The sequence below is a fragment of the Parasteatoda tepidariorum genome, chromosome 11, assembly GCF_982258835.1.
Source record: "Parasteatoda tepidariorum strain Cologne lab strain chromosome 11, Ptep-v5.0, whole genome shotgun sequence".
Lineage (NCBI taxonomy): Eukaryota > Metazoa > Arthropoda > Arachnida > Araneae > Theridiidae > Parasteatoda > Parasteatoda tepidariorum.
In genome coordinates, this window is record NC_141765.1 from 42049059 (window position 1) to 42065055 (window position 15997).

A 15997-nucleotide genomic window follows, 5' to 3' on the forward strand; every position below is an offset into this window, starting at 1 on the left:
CAACAGATTTTTTTCACAAACTTAAGATAAAAAATTAATAATAATTCATTAAATTAATCTTCTCTTCGGATAAAATTGCCCATAGGTTTAAATTTAATAAACTAGCCGTATTTAAAAAACTTTATCCATCATTATCTGTCATGTAACCTTGACAAAATAAATTCTAAGCCAAGCAGATGTTTGTCACTTGACTTTTGAGTAAAACTCTTATTATTGCCCCAGGACTTAATATTATCCTAGCTTAATATTATCCCAATTTTATATTATCCCAGTTTAATATTATCCCAGATTTTATCCCAGCTGTCGACTTAATACTGTCGGAGGATTTTTTCTACTCAGTTACCATGGTAATTGTATTAAATTATTTCTGTTCAATTCACAAAAATAAGTCCTATGGTTCCCAGAATATTCCATTTTCAGATGTGTTAACCATTTTAAAAATTGTCTCTATATTTCCTATATTCTAAGAAAATAAAGCTTTGATGTTGTAAAGAGTTTTATTCACTTTCCACTTAATAACTAGGATAATTGTGTATTGTTTTAATGTTCTTTAAATTTTTATGGTGAGATCGAATTAAGTTTTCAAGTTTTACATAAAAATTTCTTCTCTTCAATTGAACTTGCCCGAGTAAATTGACTTTCAGTTTCTTTTTCCCCCTCTGTTACTTTTCTACTCCGTTACCGTCTTCAAGGTAACTTGATTAATTAACATTTATTTATTGATTTTAAATTTAGAAGTTCATTAAATATTAAGTTCATAAAAATAAAGGTAAGTATTAGGATCTGTATGACTAAAATTCAGTAATTTTCTACTCAAGAAAAATCAAAATATGGTCCTGCTGTCAATCTTCCCTTGTGTTACGATTCCTCACTCTGTTACCTACCATTTACTATACTTTTTTTCCTTATATAATTATACAAAAAAAACAATTTTTGTTATTTATAGCATAAATTTGACTAGAATGTAAATTACTTACTATTTCAGAAAACTTATTTTTTATTCAACAGAGAGGAACAAAATACAGATTCAAGATAAAGTTTTATTGCTTTTATTTTACGCACCAAATTAAAAGATGCACTGCTGCTTTAAATTTTACAGACAAGAAACATTCCAATTGCAACTAAAGGTTTTATAAGTATAAAAACTGAATAACAAATTTGAATTAGGACAAAATTTTTTCAATGCCTCTCTATTTTGAAAAGCACCCAAATACATAATTACAATACTTACGTTTTTTTTAAAATTTATGTTGCAATGAGCATAAAAAATATTGCAGTAAACATTATCAATATTTAAAATATGATTAAATATTTTTTATATTGCTTCAATCTGCTTTTCATAGTACTAAATCTAGAATTATATTTCACATTAACACATTTATGCGGCTTGTTAACAATAAATAATATTGATAGTCACAGTTTGATACTGAAAGATAAATCGAAATACATTTTTTTTGTTCATTTCACATTCATTTTGAATTACAAGAACCGTTGTGCTCAGAGGAGAGAGCGCTGGCCTCCCAATGATGAGGTGTCCCGGGTTCAAATCCCAGTGATAAGAAATGGTTGGTCGATAAGAAATTCTACACCCGGCTCTCACCAACCACAGTGCTGATGTAAAATATCGTCAGTAGTAGACCGATCATGTGCAAGAGTTCATTTCTAACGGTGCGATGTTTTCGCGGTTTTCTTCTCCATGTAACGCAAATGCGGATTAGTTCTATCAAAAAATTCCGCACTAAGGCAAATTTCAATACTTGATCCAGGAGTTCCCTTTTTATCTGAATTAGGTTCAAAAATAAAAGTTTATGGAGTGAACATTGGTAGTCATAAACTCAAAAATTAGATCGCCTGTTCAACGATGGGATAAATAAATGAATACTACAATGCAAAGACTGGATACTGAACATTTTTATTCAAACTTCTTTTTTGTCTTTGACGTAATCATTTTTGGCAAATGTTCAGAGTGTACAATTTGTCAATTTGAGGTTATTACTTTTTTTATTTGCTTTTTTTATTTGCTTTGCTTTCATTTATTACTTTTTTTATTGCTGAATTTAGTCAAAGCCTTGAGCTTTTAATGTCATAAAAACGATTAGAAAATACAACGTAAGTAAATAACACTCAAACATTTCCAGAAAATTGAATAACTACTACTACTTGATAAGAAAACGTATTAAACCTTGTACAATCACATCATACAGTGTTAACGGTTTTAAAATCCGTTTAAAAAAATTAGGGTGAAATCCTTGAAAACACCAAGATAAACACAAAAAAGAAAGCAAGTGTGAAAAAAAAGTTTCGTCAAATATTTGAAAGTTCGCGGTTCATTGTGGAAAGACGATCACCAAGAATAACAAAATATAGCTCGGGGACTGCTGAATCGTTAAAAATGGAAATGCAAACTAATCCACTAATGCAAACTAAACTAACGACGAAGTTCAAACACTTTTGTGTGGTGTATGCGTCATCTACCGAAATCCTATTTTCTAAAAAGCATTATTTTCTTTGCATCAGTACTACAAATATCTTAACTATCAATGAGGCTATTCCCTTAAGCGTCATCTACTAATTTTTTACCCTTTTATCAAATTTAACACAATTTTGTTTTTTAATTCTACTTCGAAACTGTTTTTTTAATAGCAATAAACAAGTGCTATATATTCTAAAGCGCTAACTCTTTTGCAATATGCCAGAATTTGTCATAAATAAATGTTTAAAGTAGTTCTATAAGATTAACTTAAATGAATCTGTATAATTAATTTAAATAGTTTTTAACAAAACATTAAGAAAACAATTTTAAAAAAACTAAATGCTTTTTGTATGAAAGAAATTACTGGTAAATGTTTTTATTAATAAATTAATAAAACTATCGTTGTCTCAAAATTAAGTCAAATGAATATTTTAATAAACATTTCTTTCTTATGGTAGAGAAAATAAATGACTAGAATTCTTTATTTTTTGAAAAATAATGCTAAGAAAAATGAACTCATGACAGTTCTCCAATTTCTCCGTAAAAATGGTTAAATAGCAATTATATAATTGTTATTTTTCTATCTTCAACCAAAACAGTCAAATAATCATAAAAAAGAAGGTAATCAAAATGTAAATGTGAGAAAAATCGTTTATTGACTGCTTTCACTTAATGCGGTTAGACAACTAGAGTTTTATCCACGCCAACTAGGCCCACTTTATCAAGTCACTGAGTTCCATTCAGATGGGTACATACTATAGCCGAGAGGCTTAATCAAACAATCTCATGGTTAGTTTAACGAGGGTTCGAATCCCAGAGTTGACACTATAATATTTCCTCCTTTCCTTCAACACAGTAAGAGTTTTCCGTATCTTGTACGCCCCTGCCGATTACCCTGTAATATTGAAATACGATGTTGTCATTCAAGCATAGATAGCCTAGATGTCTACAGAACTGAATACAGAAAATCTAGTATTTCCCATTTCTAAAGATAGATGTACCACCAGATAGACTAATTAAGCTACATATCACGATTTATCGGACAAAGCACAACTTCAATATTCATTAACTAACAAAAAGCCTAATCTAACTAAGTTAAAATTAATTTTTATGGTTTAGAAACTATGATAGTTCTACATGGATACAAAATCGTGTATTTCTGTATTCATGTTTTTTTTATCTTACCTATAGTAAATCATTGAAAACCCGTGAAGGTTCAAAATAATTTTAACCATAAAATCTACGGTCAGTTCGATGGACCGACTGCTGTGGTTATTTTACCGTATTTTAGAAGGAAAATTCTAACAATGAAGAATGGATTTAAAGATTATTTTATTCAATTATCTATTATCTATTAACCTATTATTTTTTTTCAATTCAATTTTAAAAAGAGATTTGAAATGTTTCATCGTCTTTTTTAGTAAAATAATAATACAATTAATAAAAGAGCGTTTATATAATATGCTAATAATGTTATATATAGTAAGTAAGATTTATTATCTTTCAAACTAAAAGAACTTTGTTAAAACTTTCAGCTACGTGAATACATGAAAGTATGGTTGCTTTGATGTACTGCAAAATTTAAGCTCGTGATGGAAACTTTAGAAGAATGCGGGTTTGTTAAACTTTTATTTCAAAGAAGCAGTTACGTAGTGGATGTCGCGTGATTCTAAAACCTCTACGAAACATAAGTTTCAGTAAAAGCTCTTTTCTAATGTTTGAAATATTTAACTCCGTCAACATTTTACTTTGAACTAAAGTAAATGCAGAAAACTGTGTAAAACGGATTTCCTGAAAAAAATCAATAGTGAATGAAATTTCAAATTCCTAAATAAGCATTTCTTGTATGTATATATAAACTAATTAATTCAAAACTTTTAACTATCAAATAAAAGTGCGGTCATTTATTTAAAGAAAGTACAGAAGAGAAAGCTCTATTTGCATTAATAGTTAACAAATAGATCAAATATAATAAAAATTAAGATAAAATTTGGAAATACACATCAATACCTACCTATTCACTGAATTATTAATGAATCTTTTAGATAATCAGTAAAGAGTTGCAATAGTAAATGTTTTTACAAAACATTTTAGAACCTAAAACAAAACTTTACAATTGACAAAACATTTTACGCTTATCATTGCAAAAAATTTTATATTAATATCTCCTTTTTTTATTTTTTTTGTCTTAAAAACCAATCTTCTAATAGGTAAGAAAATTCATATACTTTAAAAATTGACAATAATATTTAAAGATTATTTAGTTACTGAGTAGGTGTAAAAATATTTCATGTCGAACACTAATTTGATTTTATGCATACCAACAAAGATTTATTTTGCTCGATTAAAAGATATCTTTGATTTTTTTATGAACCTTGATATTATTAAAATCTTGAAGACTTTTGTCTCAAGATTATAAAATAAAATAATCTTGTCATCATTATCTTTGAAAACTTTATTTACTCATTATCTTTGAAAATTCGTGTAATGTGATTATTATTTTAATTAAATATTGTAACTTTCTTATGTCGCTGTCTATGTTTTTCCTTATTGTGTTTGCACCTCGATTAATATTAAAAAAAATATTTTTCAATATCTCTTACTATATTATATGTACTTCGATTAGGTAAGCATTTTATTTTACTTCTTTATGGGGTAAAAACTAAGATGACTGACGTAATAATGTAAATACCTTACTTAAAAGGGTTTGTAATTTTGCCACATTACTTTAAAAAAATTCTGGAAGGTATATTACTTCCAAATTTATCTACATGAAAAAAATAGAGTAGATAGAATAAACCATTCAATTTTTGCAAACCAAACACCAAAAAATACAGCGAAATATTTTAAATATCATAATTCATAATAATAATATAATTAAGACCCTTAAATAATATAACAAGACTTTAATTCTCAACAGCATAATAGAAACGTTTGACCATATTTGTTGTGCTTGTAAAACATAAAAGTTTTCCAAATTTATTCGTATTATGTTATTGTCCACACAACTTTTAAAAGTTAATAATTATATTCGCCATACCTACAAACGGTAAATATTTTTTCAAGAAAAATGCTTTAATTCAATTACGGAATGCTGCCATAACAATTTCAATGTCTTATTTAAAAGCATGCTAAGAAGATTGGCTATGTTTCTTAAATTAAAATCCAGAAAAAAAAAAATTTCTTTTTACATATAGAAAATAACACTTAATTTTTCTAAGCGTAAAGCGAAAAAAAGATTAAAAAAACTCTTACAAAAAAAATTTAAGTTTAATTTCGTCGTACATTTCACCTGAAACTTTGTCACAAAAATTTGCATGCATAGCTTCTTAAATCAGTATACTAATTGCATTTACATCAAAATTAACGTAAAAAATTTTTTAAAGGTAATACTTACATTACATATACTTTTCTGAATTAAGCATTTTTTTAAATATCTATTTTTAGGAAACCTAGATTTCTTCCAACATCATACATTATTTAAAAATTTTAAATAAGTTCTTAAATTTTTCGTTGAGTAAATCCTAATAGAAAGGTAAATTCTTTAACTGTAAGAATCTTCACATAGAAAAAAAACCCAACTAAATTTCAAACATAAACCATTTCATTTTTATAAGCATAACAACAAAAAGACACCAAAATTCTTATGAAAGCAAACAGTTTAATTTTGTTTACTTCCTATTTATCGTTGGAATCTTTCAAATGATAAATAGTTGAAATGATTTTTATTTTCAAAGATACAGGCTTTTACATAAAAACAGTAATTTGTTCTTATGCGTTCAAAAAACTGAAAACTCGAGCTTTCGTAAAAGTGTGCTTGATCCATTGTGTAAATGTTAGATTAGATCGAGTCACGCAAGTATTAGAGGGGAAGTAAGAAACACGGAAAAATTTTTGATACATTGAAAAAATTTGAAACATTAATCTTCTGCACAATCACTGATGTTCACAGAAAGGCAATAGTTTTAGATCAAGTATTTCAAGAAAAAGCATGATTCAAATACAATATTTCTATAAACTGTCTCACTTGAACTTCGTAATTGCTTATTGTTAGGATATGTGTTTCATTATGCAAACAAAACTCCTTCCTGTTGAACATTTTAAATAAAAAATATGCATTAATATTAGGTTAAAGAAGAATATTTCTTTAAAATTTTCACTAAAAGGATTTCTTTACGATTGTTAGTAGGCAAGTTAGTTAATTAATTTCCTTATTATAATTGATTTAAATTAGTATGTGGAACAAAATAAATCGCTCATTAATATACATTGTGTTTGGTTATCATCACATTTAGTTTATGATTTTAGAGCCTTTAAAAGATTTATCCAAAAAATAAAAACAATAGGGGGTTAAAAATTTACACTTTAGCTCAAAAAACATCAATAGCTGAAAAAGCATTATTAATAAAAAATGAATTGAAAACATTAAAAACTATTTGTAAACAGAAAAAAACTTAAAGAAAGTGAAACAAGAACTTTTCATTTTCTCTAAAAAAACGGATTTGCTTACTCAATGGATTCTGATAACATTTTATCCTGGTTTTTAAACTATTATTTGCTACCTCATATTTTATACTTTTTTCGCTTTATTTTGAAAATTTATATTAAGATCAGTAATAACAAAACATCCCTGAGTGCATTAAGTACATTTCATTGAGAAATCGGAGCAGCTGAACATGGGATCTTTTTATTCCGTTTAAAATTTTTGCTTAATTGAATTTAGCCATTCAGATTAACTGAATGTTCAACTGAACTTTTGAAGAAAAAAATTCACTCAGCGTATACCAAGTTTTGTTCACAGGTAGTATGAATAAACTTTTGTTTAAATTTTGATTTGACTAGCTTTTTTAATTGACAAAAATTCTAATTAATATTTTTTTAAATTGCGTTGAAAACTCTTTACATGTTAAATGTATTCTATAAATGCATAATAATATCCAAATCAAGTTTATTTATAAATATCATTTTATCTTTAAATGCAATAAAACGACTTATTTTCAGAAAAACATATATAATTTGATTTGAACCCTCAAATGATACTTTATTTTGCAAGAAACTAAATTATAAAAAATATTACATGTTTGCATTGAACAAAAAACTTATCAATATGGAATTTTTCAAGCATCGATAAAAAAATATGCTTTTACTTGAATTAAAAACAAAACAGCTTTTAATTAAAGAAGTTATAAGAAAGTATAATAAATACAAGTAGTATCATAAACTAATTAAACTTGCATTTTGTTCAATGGAAATAAATTTCGATATTTAAATAATCGACAATGGACATGTTTCAAGCTCATCAAAAATAGGAGCATAGTTTCAAAACTTGACATACGGGAAAGTAACAAAGCATAAATGATTTTTTTCTTTAAAATCACATGTTTACATTGTACAAGAAACTTGTAAATTAATTGCGTAATTTTGCAATTTTGTAATTCTTTCAAATCATTTTTGTTTCGTTACATTCATGCCTGTCAAGGCTTGAAAATGAGCGCCAATTTCTGAAGCGCCTGAAATGCATCGACTGTCATTTTTTTCAATTTTGCATATTTTTTTTCTACTGCGTAATATCTTACAGCTTCAGTTTCTTGGGATTATTTATTTAATGACAATATATTACAGACAAGTAGACGATTCGAATATTATGTAATAGAGTGACATGCCACTCTTATTCCAAAAATAACATTTCTGCTCCCAAAATTTTTTTAAAGCATCTTATTCCTTAGCACATCTAATCTTAAACCAAAATATGAAAAGTGTTTTAAAAAACTGAAGCTTTTTGATGTAATAAATCTTCTGCCATACTTACGCTTATCTACCATGTTTTTTTCAATGGTCTGATCTCAAATAAGACCTGTTATGCAGCTGGTGATGACGTTGAGATTATAGAGAAATTAGGTCAAATCATAATCTTTTGCTGAAAAAAGGACGAAAAGTCCTTTTTGTTTCTATTTATGTAATTAAAACCTTTTAATTCGATAAAAAAACGCCTTTGAATTAATGCGTGTAGGTCATACAGGAATAACTCACGAAAAGGCGCGTTTTTCAAAGAAACATATTTAAAAATTCAATATTTTAAATAATTTAAGGGACTAGCTATTACCTTAACTAATATTCAATGTCTAAATGTTATCGTGATTGGCTATTGGAAAAGTTATTGGAATATTTTGACACTTAAAAATCGCTCTTCTGAACAACTTCGAAAAAGTATTTCTATTGCTATTCTGGGATTCACTGTTATGGAATTCACTGTTATGGAATTCACTGTTTTCCATGCACTAAAATTTAAGGCGAGTGTTGCGAATATGGGCGTAAGTTTTGAATGATTCTAGATTCATTTACTGAGTATTAACATACGAGTTAGTTCTCTCAAATGATGATTAATAATTACTGAAAATGTTTTATTAATCATCATTATGACTGTTATTAAGGATAACTTAACTTTAAATAAAAAGTTTTTACTGGAATTGATATTAGCAAAAATGTTACGTCTTTGAACAACCATGAACCATGACCAACTAGATGGTTGTAGTTCAGAGAACGCTTTGACCCGTTTCTACATACCATAAGTTTTAATCCTATTGAATACTAAAACGAAAACCACTATATGACTTTTTCAACTATGAATAATTCATTTTAATGATTTTTATTCATTCATAACTTTAAAAATATCCTTAAAGAATTTTCCAGAGAAGAATTAAGATTCTTAAGCTTAAAATAATTTCCTTAAGAAACCTAACATTATTTCAAATAACGATTTACAAACAAACACAAAATTATCACCCATTCATGAGGAAATTTTGAAGAGAAGATGATAATGGACTGGACTTACCCTTTGTTTAAAATGGGATAATCCTGCTAGCATCGCACTTACTTGGGCACCCGATGGAAAATTTAAAAGAGGAAGACCGAGATTTACTTGGCAAAAGTACATGCATCGAGATTTGAGTTGGTAGGGGAATATACACTTTTTAATATACGCTTAGGCTTAAATAGTTAATACATTATGAAGTTTTTTTTCCCGTTATTTTAGAATAATACTTAATATACGAATAATATTGAGCCTACAATTTATTATTATTAATATTTTGTTTTGCATTCAAGCATGGACATAAGAAACATAAGTGAAGGCTTTTTGTTGGATATAGGGTAAAATTCGTCACGAAAAGGTTTTTATAATACTTATTTCTATATTAATTTCAAGTATCAAAGTAAAACTCGTTATGATTAGGTTTAAAGGAATAAAATTAAATTTAATCGCAAAACAACAGCATAATATTCTTATATTACTCATGTTGATGCTATTCATTTTAAGCCATGCAGTTTTATGTATCAGAACATAAATGAAATCTACATATGGTTAAATTCAGTGAGATATCATTAAATTAAATCCCCAAAGGAAGCAGTTTTTTATCCTATTTTCCTTTTGATTATGGCAAATATCAAATTATTGCAAAAAAAAACAGATAAATGTTGTGTTTAGATTTAATGGAAAGAATTCAAACTGAATTGTATTTTGTTTTTATTGTTTCGAACGTCAAAAAAACATGATTATTACGGTTCTTATTTTTATAACTTCATTTATAATATCGCAGTATTAAACAAAAAATATTGTTACATTCAATAGAATAAATATTTTTAATTTTTAGCTTTTTTTATTTTCCTGTATTTCATTTTATGTAGCAAAATAATAAAGCTCAAAAATGCTTTAAGCTCATAACAATAAGATACAGCATGAAATGTATAATCCAATATATTTATTAGCTAATAATGCAGAAATTTTTTATAAAAATTAAATAAATTTTATAAATAAAAATAATACAAATCCATCGTCTTTTGCCTTTAAACACCATGCCATGCCAATTAATAAAATATTTTTTTATTTGTATCTCCATATCTTACTATAAAAAATAACAAAATACTTTTTCCCAAAATAACATATTTTTAAAATATTTTCATTCATGTGTAAATATCATGTTTTTAAAATATAAAATGAGATTATTACCTTAAGAGCAAAACTTGGATTACTACCAAATATGTACTTAAAGTTACTATTCTATATACTATGCTTTCAAATTCAATAAAAATCAGTCAACTGATTGTTAAGCATGTTTATCAAAAAAAAATATTAGTTAGCAACGAATTATTGATTTCGTAAAAATGTGAAAGAATTTCAAAATCAGCATTAAGTTATGAATTAGAAGCAATATTTTCTAAAAAGATTCATTCATTTCCTCCGCATTTAATGGACAGGACTCATAACGTCACAAAAAAAGAAGCATTATGTTTCTATAGCCTTCTATGCACCTAGTTGGTTATATCCGAGGCCTCAAAGTATTTCAGCCTCTTGTGTATTAAGTGTGGGTTAAGTGGACGGAATTGATGTGGTGATAAATTAATATCGTTATCACAACCCAAATTCAGTCACCCCTATTGAGATCAAACAATACCATGTGCCTTACTCCCCCCCCCCTCCAGTCGATATATTTAGACAAACCTTTATTTCTATCGCCTAAAGACTACCTATAGCTAAAAATATTTCCTAATCAGTTCTATAGCAAACGTCAACCAAAAAGAAGCCTAAATATGCTTAGAGAATAATTATTATATACTAAATCTTAGAAACTCAGTTTATTTTAAAATTAATTTGCTTTCGGTAGTTCAGACGATTCATGAGATAACTTATGGATTTATCTTTAAATACAAGAAAATATTTCGTTGAATAATATAAAGTATTATGCTACACCAAATTTATTGCATTTCTGTACTTCTTTAAAGGGTTAAAAATGTTTCTAACAGAAACCTTTTTAACCCTATTACAGGACATTTGTTTTCTCTTCAAAATTTCTCCCAGTTTCTTATGTTCTGTTAACAATTAAACTATGGCATCTAAAGAAATATATTTTATTTCTCCAAATTTTACGTTTGCACTTAAATTTTAAGGGTGGGAAAATATTTCTTAAGGAGTCATAAATAAATTTAAGTTTAGTGATTATTTACTATGAAAAGATGAGAAGTACACTCATGTCCATAAATTAAGGATAATTCAGAATCACACGGAAATCAAACTCTAAAATTAAAATTTCACCTGTAGAATTATCACACACATGCCAAAGAAGAATATGCAAATTACAGGAAAGCACTAGATGACGCTTGTAGTACGTCACAATGACGAGAGTGTACAAGAGGGGTATATAAGGAATGGTGGCAAAGGAGTAACATTGTTCACAAGCGCTTTAAAAGCCTTTCAGTGCAATAACCGCATAGGTATGGCACAAAGGAAACATTTGGATGATTTTTTACGTGGCAGAATCATCGGACGACTGGAATGTGGGCGTACCCAGCTGGAAGTATCCGAGGAACTTGGAATCACCCAGAGTGTGATCTCCAGGCTTTGGCAACCATTCCAAGATGATGGTAATGTGAGTAGACGTTACAGCACAGGTCGCCCCCGAGTTACAACGCTGAATGAAAACCGGTATTTGGCAGTTACTGCCAAAAGAAACAGACGGAGCACAGCATCAGACCTGTCTCGTCAGCTCTCTTCAGCTACCGGTACGGCGGTTTCAAGGCAGACCGTGTACAGACGCTTAGGGCACATTGGTCTAGATGCTCGTAGGCCTGTCAGATGTGTTCCACTTACCGCAACTCACTGTCGCCTGCGATTAGCCTGGAGTAGAGAGCATGCATTGTGGACACCGCAACAGTGGCCTTGTGTGATGTTTTCCGACGAGTCCAGGTTTAGTTTGCAGTCTGATTCTCGCCGGACTTTCATATAGAGAGCGCCAGGTACCCGTTACCACCAAGACAACACCATTGAACGACACCGTTACGGTGGTGGTCGTTCAATGCTGTTGTCTTGGCTCGTTTGGGAAGGAATTATGCTTGGTTCCAGAACTGACCTGCATGTTCAGAGTGTAACGATGACAGGCCACATCTATAGGGATGTCATTCTGGAACAACATGTACGTTTGCTTTGGGGCGCCATGGGTGCTGAATTTTTGTTTATGGACGACAACGCCCGTCCTCACCTTGCAAACATTGTAGACGAATGCTTTCAATCGGAGGATATCACCCGTATGGATTGGCCAGCATACTCACCGGACTTGAATCCAATAGAGCATGTGTGGGATATGCTTGGCTGACGAATTGCAGCCCGTCAACCCCCTCCCACCTGTCTACTGGACTTTTGGAGGGCATTGCTTGATGAGTGGTGTAATATTCCCCAATATCAGATTGATAATTTGATACTCAGCATGCCTAGGCGTTGTACGGCCTGTATTGCATCGTCCGGGAGACATACTCCGTATTAACCATCATACTAACCATGTTATACTTTTTTTTGTAAATAGGTTCTTTTTTGAAATTTGCTCCAGGGAGTAAAAATCGCAATTTTTATTAATTATGTCAAACATATATCATCTTTTTTGCTCTTTACCTTTTGTTTAATACAGAGACTTTACAAATAAGTCAAATTTGCTTGGCTTCTGTCTCTTTCTGTGCCTGAACTTCATTATCCTTAATTTATGGACATGAGTGTATGTTGCAATCCACAAGGGTACATCACTTTCAGCAAGCATCCTGCTTTGTTGTATATTTGTATTACATTTTCTAAATCACCCATAGTTGTAAACCATCTTTTGCATATGATTTCGTACACAGTCTAAGTGCTATTGTTGAATCGATTGAACAATCTGATAAACTATAATAATGATATTTTAGGTTTTGATAACGTATTTTCATCACCTACTTATGAATTTGCAACTCTCAACGGAAATATTGTTTTATATTTTTTCTAGAGATTCCAAAACTGTACATTGAGAAGGGTGAGCACTACATAATAAAAAAAACTTTTAAATTAAAATAAGCATACTTTAAAGCATACCAAATGTTTTGATTCTAGAATAATACAACTTTCTTGGTATTGTATTTAACTATTTGCAATTTTTTTTAAATATTCTTTGTTGCATCTATCTGAAATCAAACAAAAGGAATTATTTTCCATACAAGATATTAAACCTAACTCTAAAAACACAAAAAAATGAAGGTGCCTACTATTTAATTTTCTCTTCGAAATGGTTTTAATTTCTATGTAATCACAAATATGCTTAAAAAATCTATTAATTCAGAAATTAATTTTATCAATGACGAAATATTTCCTTTTAATCCAATAAATTATTTCCGCGCTTGTAACGAATCCCATTGGAAAAGGAAAAATTCTAATAAGAAATATTTTAGTCGAACTACATTTAGGAGAATTATTTTAAGTAGAATTAAGGTTGGGAAATGTTAGCATAAAAGATATTTTCATCTTGCTTCACTAAATCAATAAGGAAACTTTGATTTGTCCATACGAAAAAATAAACAAATAGTTCCTCCATTAAAGATTTCTTAAGAAGATCTATATTTCTAAGGTTTCTTTAATGCATCTCCAACAGCAAAACAAAAAAAATGAAGTTTTCTTTAGAAAAAAGTGTTTTTAAAAAAAAACTCTTTTGATTGAATTTATGAATACTAATTTAGAAGGTTATTTTGTTACATTATTTATTTTGAATCGATGCTTGCGTTTATTCTTTAGTATCCCTACTTTATTATGCTTTTGTGTTGAAGTTGTAACGTTTATTTAACATATTTGCATAATATCTGAGCTATTGACAAGTACGATAATAGTTCAAAAGTGATAAAAAGGATGTAAAGACTCAAGAGACAAAAATTTGTCGCACGGATGTTTTTATATTTTTTTTTCAAGGGTATTGATATTCATCAAAATTTAAAACATTTCTTCAGAATTTTTTCCTAGCAAAACTGTTAAAAGCTTTTTCCTTTACTTTATCATTTCCAGTTTTAAAGGAAAATATGTTTTTTCTTCTTTTCAAAGTATCAAATTTTTAAGAAAAACAACTACAATCTAAATTTCATTTAAAATAATTTTTTCAAGTTTTAATAATAAATGAGGGAGAGAGAAACAAATTTATTCTTATCGTTTCATTATTATTTAAGAGATAAAGAATTTAAACTAATTATAATTGATATTTTTAATGCTTTTAAAAAATATATTTATTTATTTCAGATTCATAATAACTTTCTTAAATAGTAACAGAAAAAATAAATACTTCCTTCGTTAAAGTCTCAGGATTATACTCTGTTAAAAATTTTGCAGAATGATTTAACATTATATGGGAAGAGGAAACAAGTCGGGTACGCAATACCCGGTGAAAAGGGAACTTTTTACCTGGCTTTTCAGGGTACCCGGCTAAAATTTTCTTGCGTAGCCGGCCGGTTCTTGATATCTGACCAGATATGATAACATTTATGCTTAACAATAGGAAAAAACCTATAATTTTCTGACGAAAATATATTTTACAAGATATAGATCTAATGAAATTGAGATAACTGTTTGGGGGGCAGAATGGCTAACATAAAAATTTGTAATGAAATTATGCATGCTTATGCAAAACAATAAAAAAAATCTTAAAATTTTCTGTCGAAAGCGTATTTTACAAGACATAGATCTGATGAAATTTATAGAGCGCTTATATAAATGAAAACATATATTTTTATTTTTAGATTTGTTTAAACTATATTTTACAAAATAGTTTCTAAAAGGAAATTGAGATGACTGTTTGGGGACAGAATGGTTAACATGAAAATTTGTTATAAATAGAGATATCAGTAAAAAGTTGACTTTAATAGGAGGTAGGAAACATTAATAGTTAATTAATTTATCATTTTATTTATGTAAATTTTTAATAGAATTTATTATTGTAGCTTCTATTTAAAATAGGACATTTTAAAACCATTTTTATAAAATGATTGTGTATTAAAGGATAAATGTTTTAACTATCAGTTATCTACAATGTTTTAACTATTTTTAATCACCCTATATCTATAAACATAATTTACGAGCAATGAGATCTACCTTGGTACAATTTCTTAAAAATGGTAAAAATTCTTATCTTCCTACCGATTTTTAACACAAGAGTCTAATAGAGGTTTTACTGTACTTAATGCTAAAATTTTTCTCCGTAGTATGGGGGTTCTTTAGTAATTTTGAACCCCTGAAAGATTTAGTCAATCATACAACAAACAAGCAATAAATTTACTTTCATGAAAAAAAAATTTGAGTGAAACCAATTTATATTTTTGTTAACAGTGAAAAAAAAAACACGAATACCTTTCATTTATTGACCTAAAGAGTGAGAAACACGCAGTAGTAAAAATTAAGCTTCAAGTTACCAATGTACAATTTCCTTCATAATCTCTCATCCTCTTTTAAATGTAAATCAACTTATATTGAAAATATAATAAGATACAACAATTGAAATTTTTGTAGACTTACGTAAAAATTAAAAGTTTTTTTGAAATAAAAATTACGTGCGAAAACTTTAATTAGCAATGTTTTGTTAAAACAATTATAACATGTGCTTTTATTTACGAAGAAATCTTTAATGATGTTTAAATTAGTAATATTATAAAAGCAAGTAATGTGTCTTAGTAAAAAAACATTTATATTGTGTTTGCAAC

At 28.3% G+C, this 15997-nt stretch overlaps 2 protein-coding genes across 2 annotated transcripts in view; both read left to right on the top strand.

Annotated features, from left to right (window-relative positions):
- Nucleotides 1-15997, top strand: part of LOC107448578 (uncharacterized) — a 99398-nt gene that overhangs the window by 10594 nt on the left and 72807 nt on the right. The window lies entirely within an intron of this gene.
- Nucleotides 11620-12252, top strand: LOC139426982 (uncharacterized). The gene has a single exon (XM_071187254.1). It carries the CDS (start codon nucleotides 11620-11622, stop codon nucleotides 12250-12252), a length of 633 nt encoding a protein of 210 aa, XP_071043355.1.

Coding starts and splice junctions, on each gene's coding strand:
- LOC139426982 (XM_071187254.1), top strand. CDS start 11,620: ATGACGCTTGTAGTACGTCACAATGACGAGAGTGTACAAGAGGGGTAT.